This window comes from Centroberyx gerrardi, chromosome 19, assembly GCF_048128805.1.
Source record: "Centroberyx gerrardi isolate f3 chromosome 19, fCenGer3.hap1.cur.20231027, whole genome shotgun sequence".
Classification (NCBI taxonomy): Eukaryota; Metazoa; Chordata; class Actinopteri; order Beryciformes; family Berycidae; genus Centroberyx; species Centroberyx gerrardi.
The window spans coordinates 1,259,083-1,273,233 of record NC_136015.1 but is presented as its reverse complement, the minus strand read 5'-3'; the positions used below and the strand labels follow the sequence as shown (position 1 = coordinate 1,273,233).

The 14,151-nt window shown below is 43.3% G+C and overlaps 1 protein-coding gene across 3 annotated transcripts in view; it reads right to left on the bottom strand.

Moving 5' to 3' along the window:
• Window positions 1-14,151, bottom strand: part of arhgef2a (Rho guanine nucleotide exchange factor (GEF) 2a) — a 78,607-nt gene that overhangs the window by 17,303 nt on the left and 47,153 nt on the right. For all 3 annotated transcript variants that reach the window (XM_071910590.2, XM_071910591.2, XM_078290496.1), the window contains exons 12-15: window positions 9,028-9,199; window positions 5,164-5,240; window positions 4,616-4,788; window positions 3,853-3,920 (exon numbers count right to left, since the gene is read on the bottom strand). In XM_071910590.2, coding sequence (XP_071766691.1) covers window positions 3,853-3,920; window positions 4,616-4,788; window positions 5,164-5,240; window positions 9,028-9,199 — 490 coding nt within the window. The remainder of the gene's footprint in view (window positions 1-3,852; window positions 3,921-4,615; window positions 4,789-5,163; window positions 5,241-9,027; window positions 9,200-14,151) is intronic.

Genomic DNA, 14,151 nt, shown 5'->3' with positions numbered 1-14,151 from the left:
TGCCTGCATCAAGTTCAAGTCCTTGATGCTCGCCTACAAAGCAGCAACCAAAATGGCACCCACCTACCTGAACTCCCTCATTCAGGTCTACGCTCCTTCTTGCTCACTACACTCTGCCAATGAGCGGCGCCTGGTGCTGCCTGTCTTACAGCAGCAGCACGGTCTGGGGGAAAACACTATAGCAGTTACTATAGGACTGAGTTATTATAGAAACACTGTAAGCACAGTTATTATAGGAAATGACTGAATGATATTAGAAATGGCAGCATGGTGCGATTTGTAAATCGCACTGTGGGGCGATGGGGGGATATTTTTGGAATGCATTTTTACCTGGTGATATGTTACACAAGGAGGTATGAAAATGAAAAATACAAGTGCAAACCGCTATCATACAAGTATTATTGTTTCCCTAAAGAATTCTATCCATATATGTCCATATGAGACATACACAGAGACTGAGAGAGAGAGAGAGAAAGAGAGAGAGAGAGAGAGAGAGAGAGAGAGAGAGAGAGAGAGAGAGAGAATTCCGTGGGAATGCGCGTACCTCCATGCAAGCATGTGTACACTTTCTGAGTCAGCTGAGGTGAGTGTGATATAGCTATGTGGCAAACAGAAGGATAATATCAAAGAGGGAATTTGTGCGACATTTTATTCCAGTCCATAGCAGCCTGTTAGGTCTCACCAGAGTTAAATATTTATAGATGCGTTCGTTAACATCCTTTTTCCTGCAAGACTGATTTCTATACTAGTGGAGTAAGTTTCCATATTGTCACCATATCGTACAGTAATGTGGGAATAGGAATAACGCACATCAGATCATACCTTCAGACCTCCTGTGTGATCAATCAGGCCATTATGACTCACAATATATAGCGGTGCCGTGCGTAAATACCGTGGCTGCTTTGGCTTTTTTTTTGGCAATTACTATTAGCCTACTGAATTATTCTGGTATAGCTGCAATTATTATTGAAATTACTGAATTATTCTAGAAACGGTATAGGTATTATAGAAATGATTGAATGAGGCAGCAGTTTATCTCTGTGCTTCTCTCTCTCTCTGCGATGCCGTGCGTAAAAATACAGTGGCTGCTTTGGCTTTTTTTGGGGGAAATTATTACTATTACTGAATTATTATAGAAACTTTGCAAACGGTGCAGTTATTATAGAAATGATAGAATGATCATAGAAACGTTACGGTGCAGTTATTATAGAAATGATTGAATGAGGCAGCAGTGTGTCTGTGTGCTTCTCTCTCTCTGTCCGCGACCACACTTGCGATTTGTCACTTTGATCATGACTGTTATGTAGGCAGAAATACATTTGATTTAAACAAAAACAAAAAAAAACAAAATTGGCGCATTTTCAGCAGCCGCGCCTAGAAACACTGGTTCTACAGTCCTCAATGCACAGCAGCATAGCCAAGTGAGACCATCTCGGCCAAAAATACAATTATTTTGAAAATATTTTTAGCATGGCATGTCATGATCTTACCGTGGCGGATGGCCACAGTAGAATATATACAGGGGAAACACTGGGTTTACGTGAGTGGAGCCGCAGGAGGAGAGATACAGAGGGAAGAAAGGTGTGTGTGTGTTGGGTGAGTTTACAAGCAGCTGTGAGCGCTGGTGAGATCAGTCTCTGGTGCAACAGATAACATACAGATCGCTTTAGATCAATTTCTAACTGACCAATTTTTGAATTTGTGGCTCCTGCAGATATTGTGGCAGAGCGCCACAAATAAACCTGTGACATGGGAAACAAGCCTGCCGCCATTTCTTTGAACAGACAACAGGGAACACAGGCTTTCACCTCTGACCTATGACTAGTTCCTGTTTACCACCCCTCCCCCTTGTTTGATGGACAGCCTGCAGCTCCTCCTACAAACCCTATTGTTCTGAAGAACCATGAAGGTTCGGGGCTTCTGGAAGTTCGTTTTGGGAGGTTCTCAGAAGCAGTTCTGAGGAAGCATATCCAGGCCTTAAGTCTCTATCTAGACTCTTCTCTTCTGTGGTTCCTCGGTGGTGGAATGAGTTACCAAACTCCATTTGATCCACAGAGTCCCTCTCGATCTTTAAGAAAAGGCTAAAGACCCAGTTCTTTCGCAAACACCTTCTCACAAAAAACCTTTATCTGCCTCTTTGCACTCTATGCACTGCCTCTTGGCACCTATGTCCTGTCGGACTAGAACTTAGCTTTATGGCACTTACTCTCAGTGTTCTCTCCTGACTAGATCCTTGCTTGTGTTGTATTAAAATCTCATGTGTACGTCGCTTTGGATAAAAACGTCTGCCAAATGGGAAATTGTAAATTGTAAATTGAATGAGGCCACGAAAATGTTACACGTTACACGTTTGTGAACAGATTCAACAACAGCTCCTGCTTTTAAGTCAATAAAGCAGTAATTGGTCTGTCCTCATTTTGCATTTGTAGGTTTACACTAAAATTAGAATTGAAAAATAAAACTACATCCGGTCTCCCAAAGAGGAATTATCTCTCTATCCCTCTCACACTGCCCACGATCGGTCAGAATAGATCGGTCATTAAACAAGTTGCTTGCAGTGGGAACGCGACAGTAACTCCAAAAAACCTGGTTTTGGGTCAGTGCATGTAAATGTCATAACTGGCTTTAGTATAACCCGCTAAGATCATACTTTGATTATGAGAAACCTGGTTAAGATGCATGCTTTCCTTATGTTAATTATGATCTAAGCTCTATTGATAATTGAGGACCCTGGTTATTTATAAATATGGGTCAGAATCCCTTTAGGGAAGTGGAAACGCTGAAGAAGGCCAAGGGCTGAAACCAAGCGGCCAAAACCTCAGGTGAATTTTGAAGGAAGTGGCTGAAAACAATTCCTGCAATTCCTCTAACGTCCGCTAGGGGCTGGCTCCAAAAAAACTCCAATTCCATGCAAGTCAATGGGACCAAAACCCAACTTCTCACTCAAAATATAAAGTCAATAAATATTTTTGACAAAAGGTTATGGTCTCAGTAGCTTATTTCACTTGCCATATCTGTCCATATGGCAATTTTCAAAATAATTGTGTCATTAACGGGATATAAAGGTTATAATACGGGGTAGTTTTCCTTCTAAAATGGGGTAGTTTTCCTAGTGATTGACAGGTCGCCGATTACGGGTCAATAGCAGGTGGGGCTGCAGCTCTGTGGACGACCCTCGGCTTCGCTCTGGCTGCACTGGCTCCAAAAAATGTTGGCGATCGTAAACCCAATCTTTTGGCCTCAACACGGCCCTTCACTTATGGGTGACAGCACACTCACTACATCCATCTTTTTTTTGGCTGAAACGCGTACGCTGCTGTTGCTGCTGTGCAAATTAAAAAAATACATACTATGTGAGTGTGGACATTTTTCTATAGCTTATGTTTTGTTGAGTTGGCACCCGATCAAGTTTAAGTTTCTGAGTCGAGCATGCCTATTCTCTCTATTTACTCCCATATTAAACAGGTTACTGTGGCAAGGAAACATGTTACTGCTTTTACTTTTGGTTTTCTCCATCTGTCAAACTCATACAGCATACAGCAGCATGGATACATTTTGGTGGCAAGCAGTACTTACCATTATTATTGGGATCATCATTTGTATTAGAAGTAAGAGTAATTAGAGGGAGCGGGAATATACTGGTTTATTCATGGCAATAGGAACAATCAAACACAGGGTATCAAAAGTTCATAGAAACAGATTAACCTGAGTAAGACCTTAACCAGAGTATGACCAATAGCCAGGTTAATCCAGTATGTAAACATAGCCACTGTGTGCCCGGTGAATATGAAAAAACAAAGTGAAATATGGAGGCGTTCCTTTAAATGTGTCAGTAACGTTTTGTTTTCTGACCTTTGAGTCTCCTCAGAAGGGCCTTGTCCTCAGTCTCTATGAGGGGGAACTCCTCTCTCGACGGGCAACTGAACACACAAAACCACAAAACATGTTAGCAGTGATGTGATGCACATTAATGTTATGTGTATTTTTAAGTTGACATTAGCCTAAAACCAATGTCCACTGCCACCGGCATGTGTGTAGTCCGGCTCCACAGCAGTCACATCCCGTTGGGGTTGTGGGTGTAATGTTCACCAGCAGCGTTTACAGTGCAGATGCAGCAGAGCAATGACAGACGGTCAGTTCAGGAAACTGAACTCTTGGCACAATAAAGAGGTTACTTTAGGTACAGAGTCGACAAGACAGACAACAAATTAGGCTCCAGAGCAACTTGAGGAAAAAAGGCTGTTATCATTCATTCATTGGTTTCAATCAGGAAACTAAAATTTTGGCGCATAATATATTGACTTTCTATTTCTGTATTTTGTATAGATACAGCCACAAGACAGGTGTCATAGTGTATTTTTACACAGATGCAGGTGGGTCCGGCAAAAATAGACCAGAATGTACACGTACATCTCAAAACACGTCTGGTAGACATTGGGTTACTTTAGGATTAGGAGTTGGGTTTGGGGATCAAGATTAGGATTACGTTAGGGAAAGGGATGTAGTGGAGAGGGTTAAGGTTAAATTTAAGGATTAAGGAATAAATGTTGTTAATGGATGGTCCTCACAAGTATAGTGAGACAAACTGTGTGTGCCTGTGTGTGTGTGCACCCACTTGCTGACAGTGTGCTGGACGTAGCGTATCCAAACGTTCTTGTCCTCCTTTGAGGCAGCATGGACCTCGTACATTTCAGGAGGGGAGGAGTCGCTGATAAGAAACATGCCTCGTTCCTGATTGGCTATATCCCTCACTATCAGGTTCTGAAGGGACAGCACTGGTGGTTTGTCCTGATGGATGGATGGATGACAGACAACAGGAATAAGGATGAGAAGGAGGGAGAGGTGGGGAGAGAAAGGGATCAAGGCAGAGAGAAAGACTGCATGAATGGTTGCCATCCTTTACAATCAACATATTATAATTGTAACAAATTATTGTGACAGTTTTATGTGAGATTCAAACTTCAGCCTGAAATTATGCATGTTAATTTATCATGTTTTGTTGTATTGTTGGGAAATGTGTGTGTGTGTGTGTGTGTGTGTGTGTGTGTGTGTGCGCATGTGTGTGTGCGTGTGTGCGTGCGTGTGTGTGCGCATGTGTGTGTGTGTGCGTGTGTGCGTGCGTGTGTGTGTGTGTGTGTGTGTGTGGTGAGTGTGTTTTCTTACCAGACATGGGAAGATATACCTCTGGTCTTTCTCCTGCAGGAATACGAGGACGTCTGTCATCAGTAGGACCTGTACATCTATACATGCACACACAGATATGTGAGTGAACACACGTAAACCTAAAGCCAAGTATATGCCTAAACTAAATTTAACCTTACCCATATCCTAACCTAAACCTAAACCAGATTTTAATCTTCAACCCAAATCCTAATCCTAAACTAATCCCATGAAGAAGTGAGGACCAGTCAAAGGCTATGTTCACACTGCGCGCCCAAATCAGATTTTTATCATATCCAGATTGTCAGATTGCTTTTATCAAGTCTGAACAGAAAAAAACACATGAAAACCGATTTTTCAAATCAGTTTCAAGCCACATTGTATGTTCTACTAATGCGTCTCAGTCTGACCACTCTGGCCACTCAAAACGGTTTTCAAACTGTCCTTTACGTCACTTGCAATGTGACACATGACGGCGTCACATCCAGAGCGGCACAAATGAAAATGGAGAATGAAAACAACAGCCCCTGGACAGACACAAACTGGTGTCAGCTGTGACTGCAGCACGAAACATTGTAGTATATATAAATCTCCTCCGTCGCTGATGTTGTCTGCTGCGATGGAGGAATTCTGCACTGCAACTAGATAGTCCTGTGGCGTGAAGGCAAAGATTATACATCTCTTTGTTTTGGTTCTGTATTTGAAAAACCTGTCATCAGTTAATGTTCGTACACCCACCTACCTCATTATCACAGCAACCAATGCAGATAGTTTAACGGTGCTTGAACACAAAAATCCAACCTGATCACTTGCAAATAACAGTGTGGACAGTCAGTACTAAAGATCGGATTTGAGAAACAAACCGGATTTGCCTGCAGTCTGAACAAAGCCGGTGTACAACTCAAAGCGCAGGTGCTGGTTCATGGCACTAGTGCACTTAGTGCAATTTCATAACCCTGTCAAAATGGTTTCTGTGCATAATTATATAATTATACAATATAGTCACATTAACTTTGTGTGCAGATACAACTAACTTTGTAGTGCAAATAAAATGTGTTTCCATTATTTTGTTGGTTGTCTGTTGTTTGTGATGAAAAAGTTTGCATTCACTTAGCCATTGGCTACGTTTACATTTGCCCCATAATAATCCTGTTTACATGAGTGAACTACTTATTATGATTATCCAAATTCTTATTTTTTTTTTGCCTTAAAAAATAACTTGATTCCTGATTCAGCACTATGGCATGTCGCAAAGGACAAAAACAAGCCTAATCTAAATAATCAACAATCAATCACAAACCATGTAATACAGTGTAAAAACAAAATAAAACACAAGGAAACAAAACACAGCACAAGATAGCATATTGGAGACATAACAGGCCTACCTAATCTATTTACCCCAGCCTAGCCTACCTGCCACCACCAACCTTAGACCCTCAGTGAAGGCAAGGAAAACTGCAAGAAAACCTTATTAGGGAAAGTATCTTTATTGCAATTACAAAACGCCATGCTTTAGACTCTAGCTTTACTTTTGAGAAACCTGTCAGAAAGAAGGAAACCACACATGCAATTGATGCACCCCAGCAACCTGCTGTTTTTGGATGAGGATATGGAGTGAGGATTGGGTGGCACTGGGTAGTTCAGTGTTGTACAGTGGAGAGAGAACTTTGGAATGCTCTGAAGATCTTTCATGGAGCTTTGGATGGCTGTAGGGATTCCGTCAACCAAAATAGTTTGCCCTAACACATCCCACAGGTAATTGTGGATTACATATACTGGTAAGAATCACCCTTAATCTAGCCCAGTACAGACTCTGACTTATTTACATTATTGCCTTTATGACATTGTAATTGCATTTTTGATATGCATGTAAACATGGCGAAGAATTCATATCAAAGTAAAATAGGCAAATATGAAGACAGCTATGAAGACAGCAATGTGAAGACAGCTGAAAACATGATTGGCATCTACAAATGCTGCACACACAAGACTTCCTTCCTTCCCCCCCCCCCCCCCCCCCCCCCATGGACTCTTTACCCCCCTGGCATCTGGCAAAAGGTACCACAGCATCTGGGCCAGATCTGCCACACTCTGCAACAGTTGCAGAGTTGCAAATTGCACTGCGTCACCCAATTTGAATTGACACTCTCCTCTAGTGCACTCCCTCAACCATTTTGGCAATGTCATGACAAGCCACGGAATTACCCAATGGGCTCCAGTGGGAAAAAATCTGCTTGGGCCCTACGAAACTGCCACTTCAATGGCACAAGGTATGAAATCAGGGCCCTTAAAGTGATAATCTGCAAGCTTCTGCTGCTCTTGATTTTGGCGACACCTTTGATGATAAGTGATCATTGCTTTGGTGTTTTGCATTCAATGCAGGCACTGCATGGCCTAACATAATAAACAAGTACAAATCCTGTACAGGCCCACGGCGCGTGTGTTGAATTCCACTAGCTTCCACTGATCCGTCGGAAAACGAACAGAAATATTGACGGATAGATTTCTGCCCATTGGGCTGTTTTGGAATGTCAGCATGGTGGGAGAGGCAGAAATACAGTAGCCTAGCTTCGCTCATAACGGTGCTACTTCATAGAAACAAGTTAAATTCACTTGAACACATTGTTTTATCACTCACATTGGGTTGAAAATAGGAAAGAATGTCTAGTTTCTTCTTTCTCGACATTTTCACAACACAACCTGTCAGCTCCGTGGCTCAGATTAAACTGTCTGTGCTTGTCATTTGATTGTGCGTTTGTTTAATGTGGCCCGGCATCCGGTTGAGTGGAGTTTTCTGTTTTTAAGCACTGTGATTGGCCCGAAGGTCCAAACACTGCCCAGCCGGAAAACTTTGGTCATAAAACGAACTGAGTCAGTAGTTTAAGCTCCTAAAACAACCACCGGTACTGCTCTGTATTTATTTTTTCGGAACCGGAATGCGCGTTACGTTGTCGAATTCACTCCTGGAACGGTGTACCAGTGCGTTCCAGCCCATTGACCCCCTTTATATAGCCTAGATTTGTTTCCTCTGTCTGATGACAGGAGCAATGCTCGGCTAGCGTGACACGTTTATCGGTTAAATTACCTATTCCACTAACATCACATACCACAGGTAATAACGTAACCTACCGTTAAGGTTTGCAGGACAGAAGAAGATATAGATGTCTGTAAATTGACAGCGAAGAGTGTGGCTCTGTGTGAGATCCAATATGGCATTATCAGTGTACGAGACTGAATGGGGCATTTAGCCCATAGGCGAGAGGCCATCTCTTAGTCAAAGACGCCCTCTAGAGGCCATCTCACGAAGCGACATCTCACTAAGCGTTACCTGACTCACTGACTGAACTTGCCGCGTGATGCCCTCGGCTGTGCTGTGGGAAAAAAACACTCAATGTAGACTGCGGCTAATAAGTGATAGTGAAACTTACCAGCCCAAAAGATACAGAGACACATCTGCATTGCTCCGCATCGTCCCATCACATCTTTGAGTGCTTTTCATCTTTGGAAGGCAATGCTGATGTTCACTCTATTTTTAGCTCATAGACGGGTCAGGTTCCCCTTGCCTTCCTCTGAGTGATTAATCTGTTTGTTTTTCCTTGGATTTTCAATTTATTGTATTTATTTAACAGGGACAATGCACATTAATCAACATTTCAGTTTCCACATCAATGTAAATGTGCTGGAGTTAGCTAAGGAGCTAATTTTCATCCGTTGTCCCTGGGCAGGTTGTATTAAACGAACGACAATACAATACAATACAATACAATACATAAATAAAATTGAAGTTTGAGTTTCTGTAAGTACCGGTCTTTTCTTTGTTCAGCCATGGTGGCTAACTTAGACCAGGCCAAAATGTGTGTTGTGTACCTTTGAGCCTGGACCCGGGGTTTTTCCAGAGCAGAGTTCCTTCATGGATGAGCCTCCGGCGGAGCAACTCTCCAGCCCTGAACAGCCCACCATCCTTCACCTTGGCCTCGGACCGTGGGTCCAGCCTGGCCTGGATCTCCTGCAGCCGCTGGGTCCTCTCCAGATCCTCCACCTGCCAACCAGGACAAAACAAAGTCATCTTCAATCTGGAGTCCAAAACAGGGTGGTTCTGAGTTTCCAAAACTTTATGAACTTTATACTAAGTTCATCTTTGTTCTTTTAATTTATAGTGGAATAAAGGGGACCTTAGACCTTAGGAATCCAGCCCAGAGCTGATCATCTTAAATGTAAAATCCAGTCAAAAATCCATTCATTTTTCAAGACTGGTAAATTCAACATAATGAGTACTTGAAGGTGGAAAAATTAGCATTTCATGACCAAGCTAGAAAAGGGTTTGCTCCTCTCTCATAAAATGGGCTTCTTTTCTTCTGTCTTTTACAAACTGCCTATTTGGTCAGTATTTGTTGTTTAAAGTATGGTCAGACATGTAAATATTTGCATATCATTTGATATGTTCCTATTTTTTTGTTTCTGGACTGGTTCATAGCCACAAATATTATCAGTGCTTGAAGATATTGCTGAATCCATTGATAAAAGCATTGATCATAATGCTGATTGATGCAGAAACAAAGAGGTTTAAAGAATTCCGATATCAGATCATCTTCAAAACCTAAATTTGAATGAGCAATGTGAAAAAATGAAATACTACTACAAAGTCATTGGCAGATAAATCTGTAAGCACTAATTTTAATCCTCAATTACTGATTAATTGTGTATTGCATGAGCTACCAATCTATCATTAGATAACTATAGCATGTTACGCAGCAAAGTACTGAGCTGAAAGTTATGTCTGTCTCATACAATTAGAGCTTACTTATTTACTCTTTTCAGTCTGGGTTCCTGGCAGCCTGTCTACATGCCCACATGTATAAAATGTATACAGCTTAATTTTTTAAGTGTCCATTTGCCTTATAGTACTGTATTGGAGAGCCACGCACGCACCCAGGCAAGCAAGATGTAATAGCTCTATATTGAAGCTGGTTCAGATCCTATCTGTCCAATAGAACCTTCTCTATCGTAATAGGCAATTCATTATTCTGAGCAGACTTCACCTGTGTGGTGCCGCAGGATTCAATTCTTGGCTCCATTCTCTTCTCACTATCTGTTACCACTTGGAATCACTTGTAAACACAATATCTCTTTCCACTGTTATGTAGATGATACCCAGTTATATCTTCGGTTAAACACACTCAAGAACTGCCATGCTGACATTAAGTGCTGGATCTCTCAGAACATGTCATTTTTAACCACAGACCTAGAGAAGGTCATCCATGCTTTTATTTAATTTTGTTTAGACTACTGCAACTCCCTCTATCAAAAGTCTCCAGCTTGATCAGAATGCAGCTGCTAGGATTTTAACTGGGGAAAAACGGAGAGACCATATCGCCCCAATTTTACTTTCCCTACACTGGCTACCAATTAGTTTTAGAATTGATTTTCAGATCCTACTGATCACTTTTAAAGCACGGCATAGCCTGGTCCCTAGCTATATTGCAGATCTTTTAGTTCCCAATGAACCAAAGTGCAGCCTGAGATCTTCAGGCAGGGCTCTTTTGACAGCTCCACAGGCTAGACCCAAGACCAAGGGTGACTGTGCTTTTGCTATTAGGGCCCCCAGATTGTGGAATGCCCTGCCTGATGAACTTAGGCTTCCTAAAGTATCATTTGAATGTTTTTTTTTTCTAAGCTCTTTTTTAATTGTCTTCTAAATGTTCTCTCCTTTTATGCTTTTACTATTCCTTGCTTGTAAAGAACTTTGTAAACTTTGTTATAAGATAAACAAAATATAAATAAGGTTTTTATTATTATTATCATTGTTGTTATTGTTATTATTGTTATTAGTATTATTAGCACCCATTATTTCCATGAAGCACACCCAAAACTGATATCCTGTCTAATAAAGTAAAAATGACAGAAAAAAAAATCTTTAAAAAAGAAAAAAGAAAAGAAGTTTGCACAGTTTTTTTAGAAAGGGATAGTGTTCATGGGCGGCAGAGAACCAGGACCACACCACTAGCCACCGTGTGGCCTTCCCTTCGTTGGCCCAAGATAAGCAAAATAAACAGCTAATACAGGATATACTATCTACTTGAAGAAAACTATGTGTATAGTGAAGCACTTGCTATTTCCAGTGTTGGGACACAGGGTTTGAACTCCTGGAATGCCCAAAATACATATCCATGTTAAATGTCTAATTAGACTATTAATGAGCTCATTTTTAAGAGAGAAATATGAACTGTTGCTTTGTTATTACATAACACCTTGACTGTTTTCTGGACCACTGAGGGCCCAATAGTAGGCAGGCTATAACGATCAGATATAATTCAAATAGGGCATTGGATATGAGCTCTGCATTCAGTAATTGCAACTCATTTGGCCAAACATCAGTGAACCATTCATTATTATACAACCCCCCTAAAAACAACATGAGGAACATAGGGAAATATAGAGGTGTCCGATGACAAATTAAGAAACGATTAGGAACAAGAACTCAATACTGAAATCTCTGGGAGGCAATTCTTGATAATATTCATCTGTCACAGCGCCAGGCTAGACCCTGCTCTGTGTGAGTGTATGGTGTGTGTTGTGTAGGTGTATTGGTCTGGTTGCTCTCTCTCTCTCTCTCTCTACCCACTTAATTGCAGGCCAGTGGCACGGGGAGGCGGCAGCTGCAATCAGTTATCAATCAACCCTCCAGTACATAAGCCATGCTCATTCTCCCAGTCTCTGCAAGATCGTTGACTTCAGTCCTCGCTTCCAGCCACTTGCCTTGCTAGTTTCTCCATGCCTGTTCATCGCCTGCTTTGCCTCAGCACTCTAACCGGTACCTGCAATATTTATCTGCCATACTTTGCCTTGCCTGCTCCACACTGCTCTCTGTCTGCCAAATCTGCCTGCTTACCTGAACCTGCTTCCACCTGTATCCCATCCAAATCTGCTCTCCTGCCTATAGACCAAGGACCAATAACCAGCTACCCCATACTTCCTGCTGTTCACTTTACCTGCCCGGCCAGTTATCTGCCACTCAGCTCCCTCAGCCGTCTCCTCCGTTAGGCCTCACCAATCGCCAAGTTGTCACCTCACCTGTCAGCCAGACCACTGCCTTTGTCTTGTTGCAATTGAGATTCAGTAAAAGAGCTTTAAATTTACCTGTGCTTGTCTGAGTTCGCTTTGTTGTTTTTTTTCCTGCCTGTGTGACAGAACGATCTTATGGACCGCAGACTCAGAGTCTATCCGCCAGGCCTTGTCAAACCAAGGAGCCCTCATCGGCCAGCACGACCAGGTTCTCCGGGATGTCCTGAATCACATCCGCGACCGCTCTGTGAACATTACCAGCCTCCGGGATCAACTCAATGCCCAGCTGGCCAGCCCTCTGCAGCCGCACAAGACTCACTAGCTTCCAGAGCTCCAACCCCAGTTTCCCCGCTCACCTCAGTCCGAGAGCCCCATGTTCCTACCCCTGAATGGTACGGAGATCCAGGTCTGTGTATATCATTTCTGACAGTGCTCTCTGGTATTCCACTGACCGCTCTAAAATAGCTTTTATAATGGAGCTGTTGAAGGGGAGTGCATTAGCTTGGGCAACCGCTATTTGGGACAGACAGACTCCCATTTGCTCTTTTTGTTTGTTTTTTTTTCACCTTTATTTATTCAGGGGGAGTTTCACTGAGAGCAATGCTCTCTTTTTCAGGAACGCCCTGATCACGGTCACACACACATTCACACCTAGAAGCTGACATGTACAACCACAGTCTGATCTGCTGGCCACTGAGCACTCCACTGGAGCAGTTGGGGTTAAGGGCCTTGCTCAAGGGCATCTCAGTGGTGGTAATGAGGGAGGGGCAAGCGCTGCTTTTCACTTTCCCCACCCAGATTTATCCTGTCTGTCTGGGGGATTGAACCGACGACCTTCCGGTCACAAGCTCACTTCACTTCACTTCTCTAACCTTTAGGCCACCACTGCTCATCTTATGATCTGTTCACGGGAGAAATGAGGAAAGTGTTTGATCATCCTGTGCAAGGGGAAAGAAGCTGCCAAGCATTTGCTCTCTCTCTGCCAAGGTACTGGCAGTGTGGCTGAATTCTGTTGAGTTCGGCTGCAGAGAGTGGTTGGGATGTGGAGTCGCTACAGACTGTGTTCACCCATGGCTTAGGTGAGTCTAAGGACAAGCTTGTTCTTCTCCTTGTTCAAGCTCCTTCTTTGCCCAGTGCCCGAGTAGTCACTGGGGATGCGCCAGTCCCCCCGCGAAGCCCCCGAGGGATCCTCGTCAGCAGAGCCTGAGCCTATGCAGGTGGGGAGAGCCAAACTGACAGAGAAGGATGCAAATTCAAAGTAATTGCTGTTTGTATTGTGGTCAGACAGGCCATTATCTTGTTTCCTGTCCCCATCGTCCAGCAAAAGGGAGGGCTCATCAGTAGCAGGGGGAATACTGATGAGCCAAACCACTCCTTAACTCCTTAACCCATCGTCCATGCACTCAACTTCAGGCTACCCTTGTGTGGAAAGGTCAGTCTTACCCTCATGTGCTTTGATTCAGGTGCTGATGAAAGCTTCATTGACATGAGGTGGCGTGCCAGGCCGGCCTCACTCTCAGATCATTGGTCCGTCCTCTGGATGCCAATGCCCTGGATGGCAGCCTGTTAGCCCGCATTACTGAGGTCACCGACCCAGTAAACCTGCACCTCTTGGGTAACCACCGAGAGGAGATTGCCTTCCACGTCATCTGGTCGCTTGGTATTCCTCTGGTCCTGGGACATCCCTGGCTCCGCCTCCACAACCCTCAGATTGAATGGTCATTCGGCACCATCTCCAGCTGGAGTGTCCATTGCCACCAGAAGTGCTTGCAGTCCGCCCTGGCAGCTGCCTCCCCTGCACCTGAACCCTGCAGTTCAGCCACTGACCTCTCCAACATCCCTGAAGTATACCATGACCTCCGTGAAGTGTTCAGCAAGCAGCGGGCTACCACTCTGCCTCCTCACCGCTCTTACGACTGCGCCATTGAC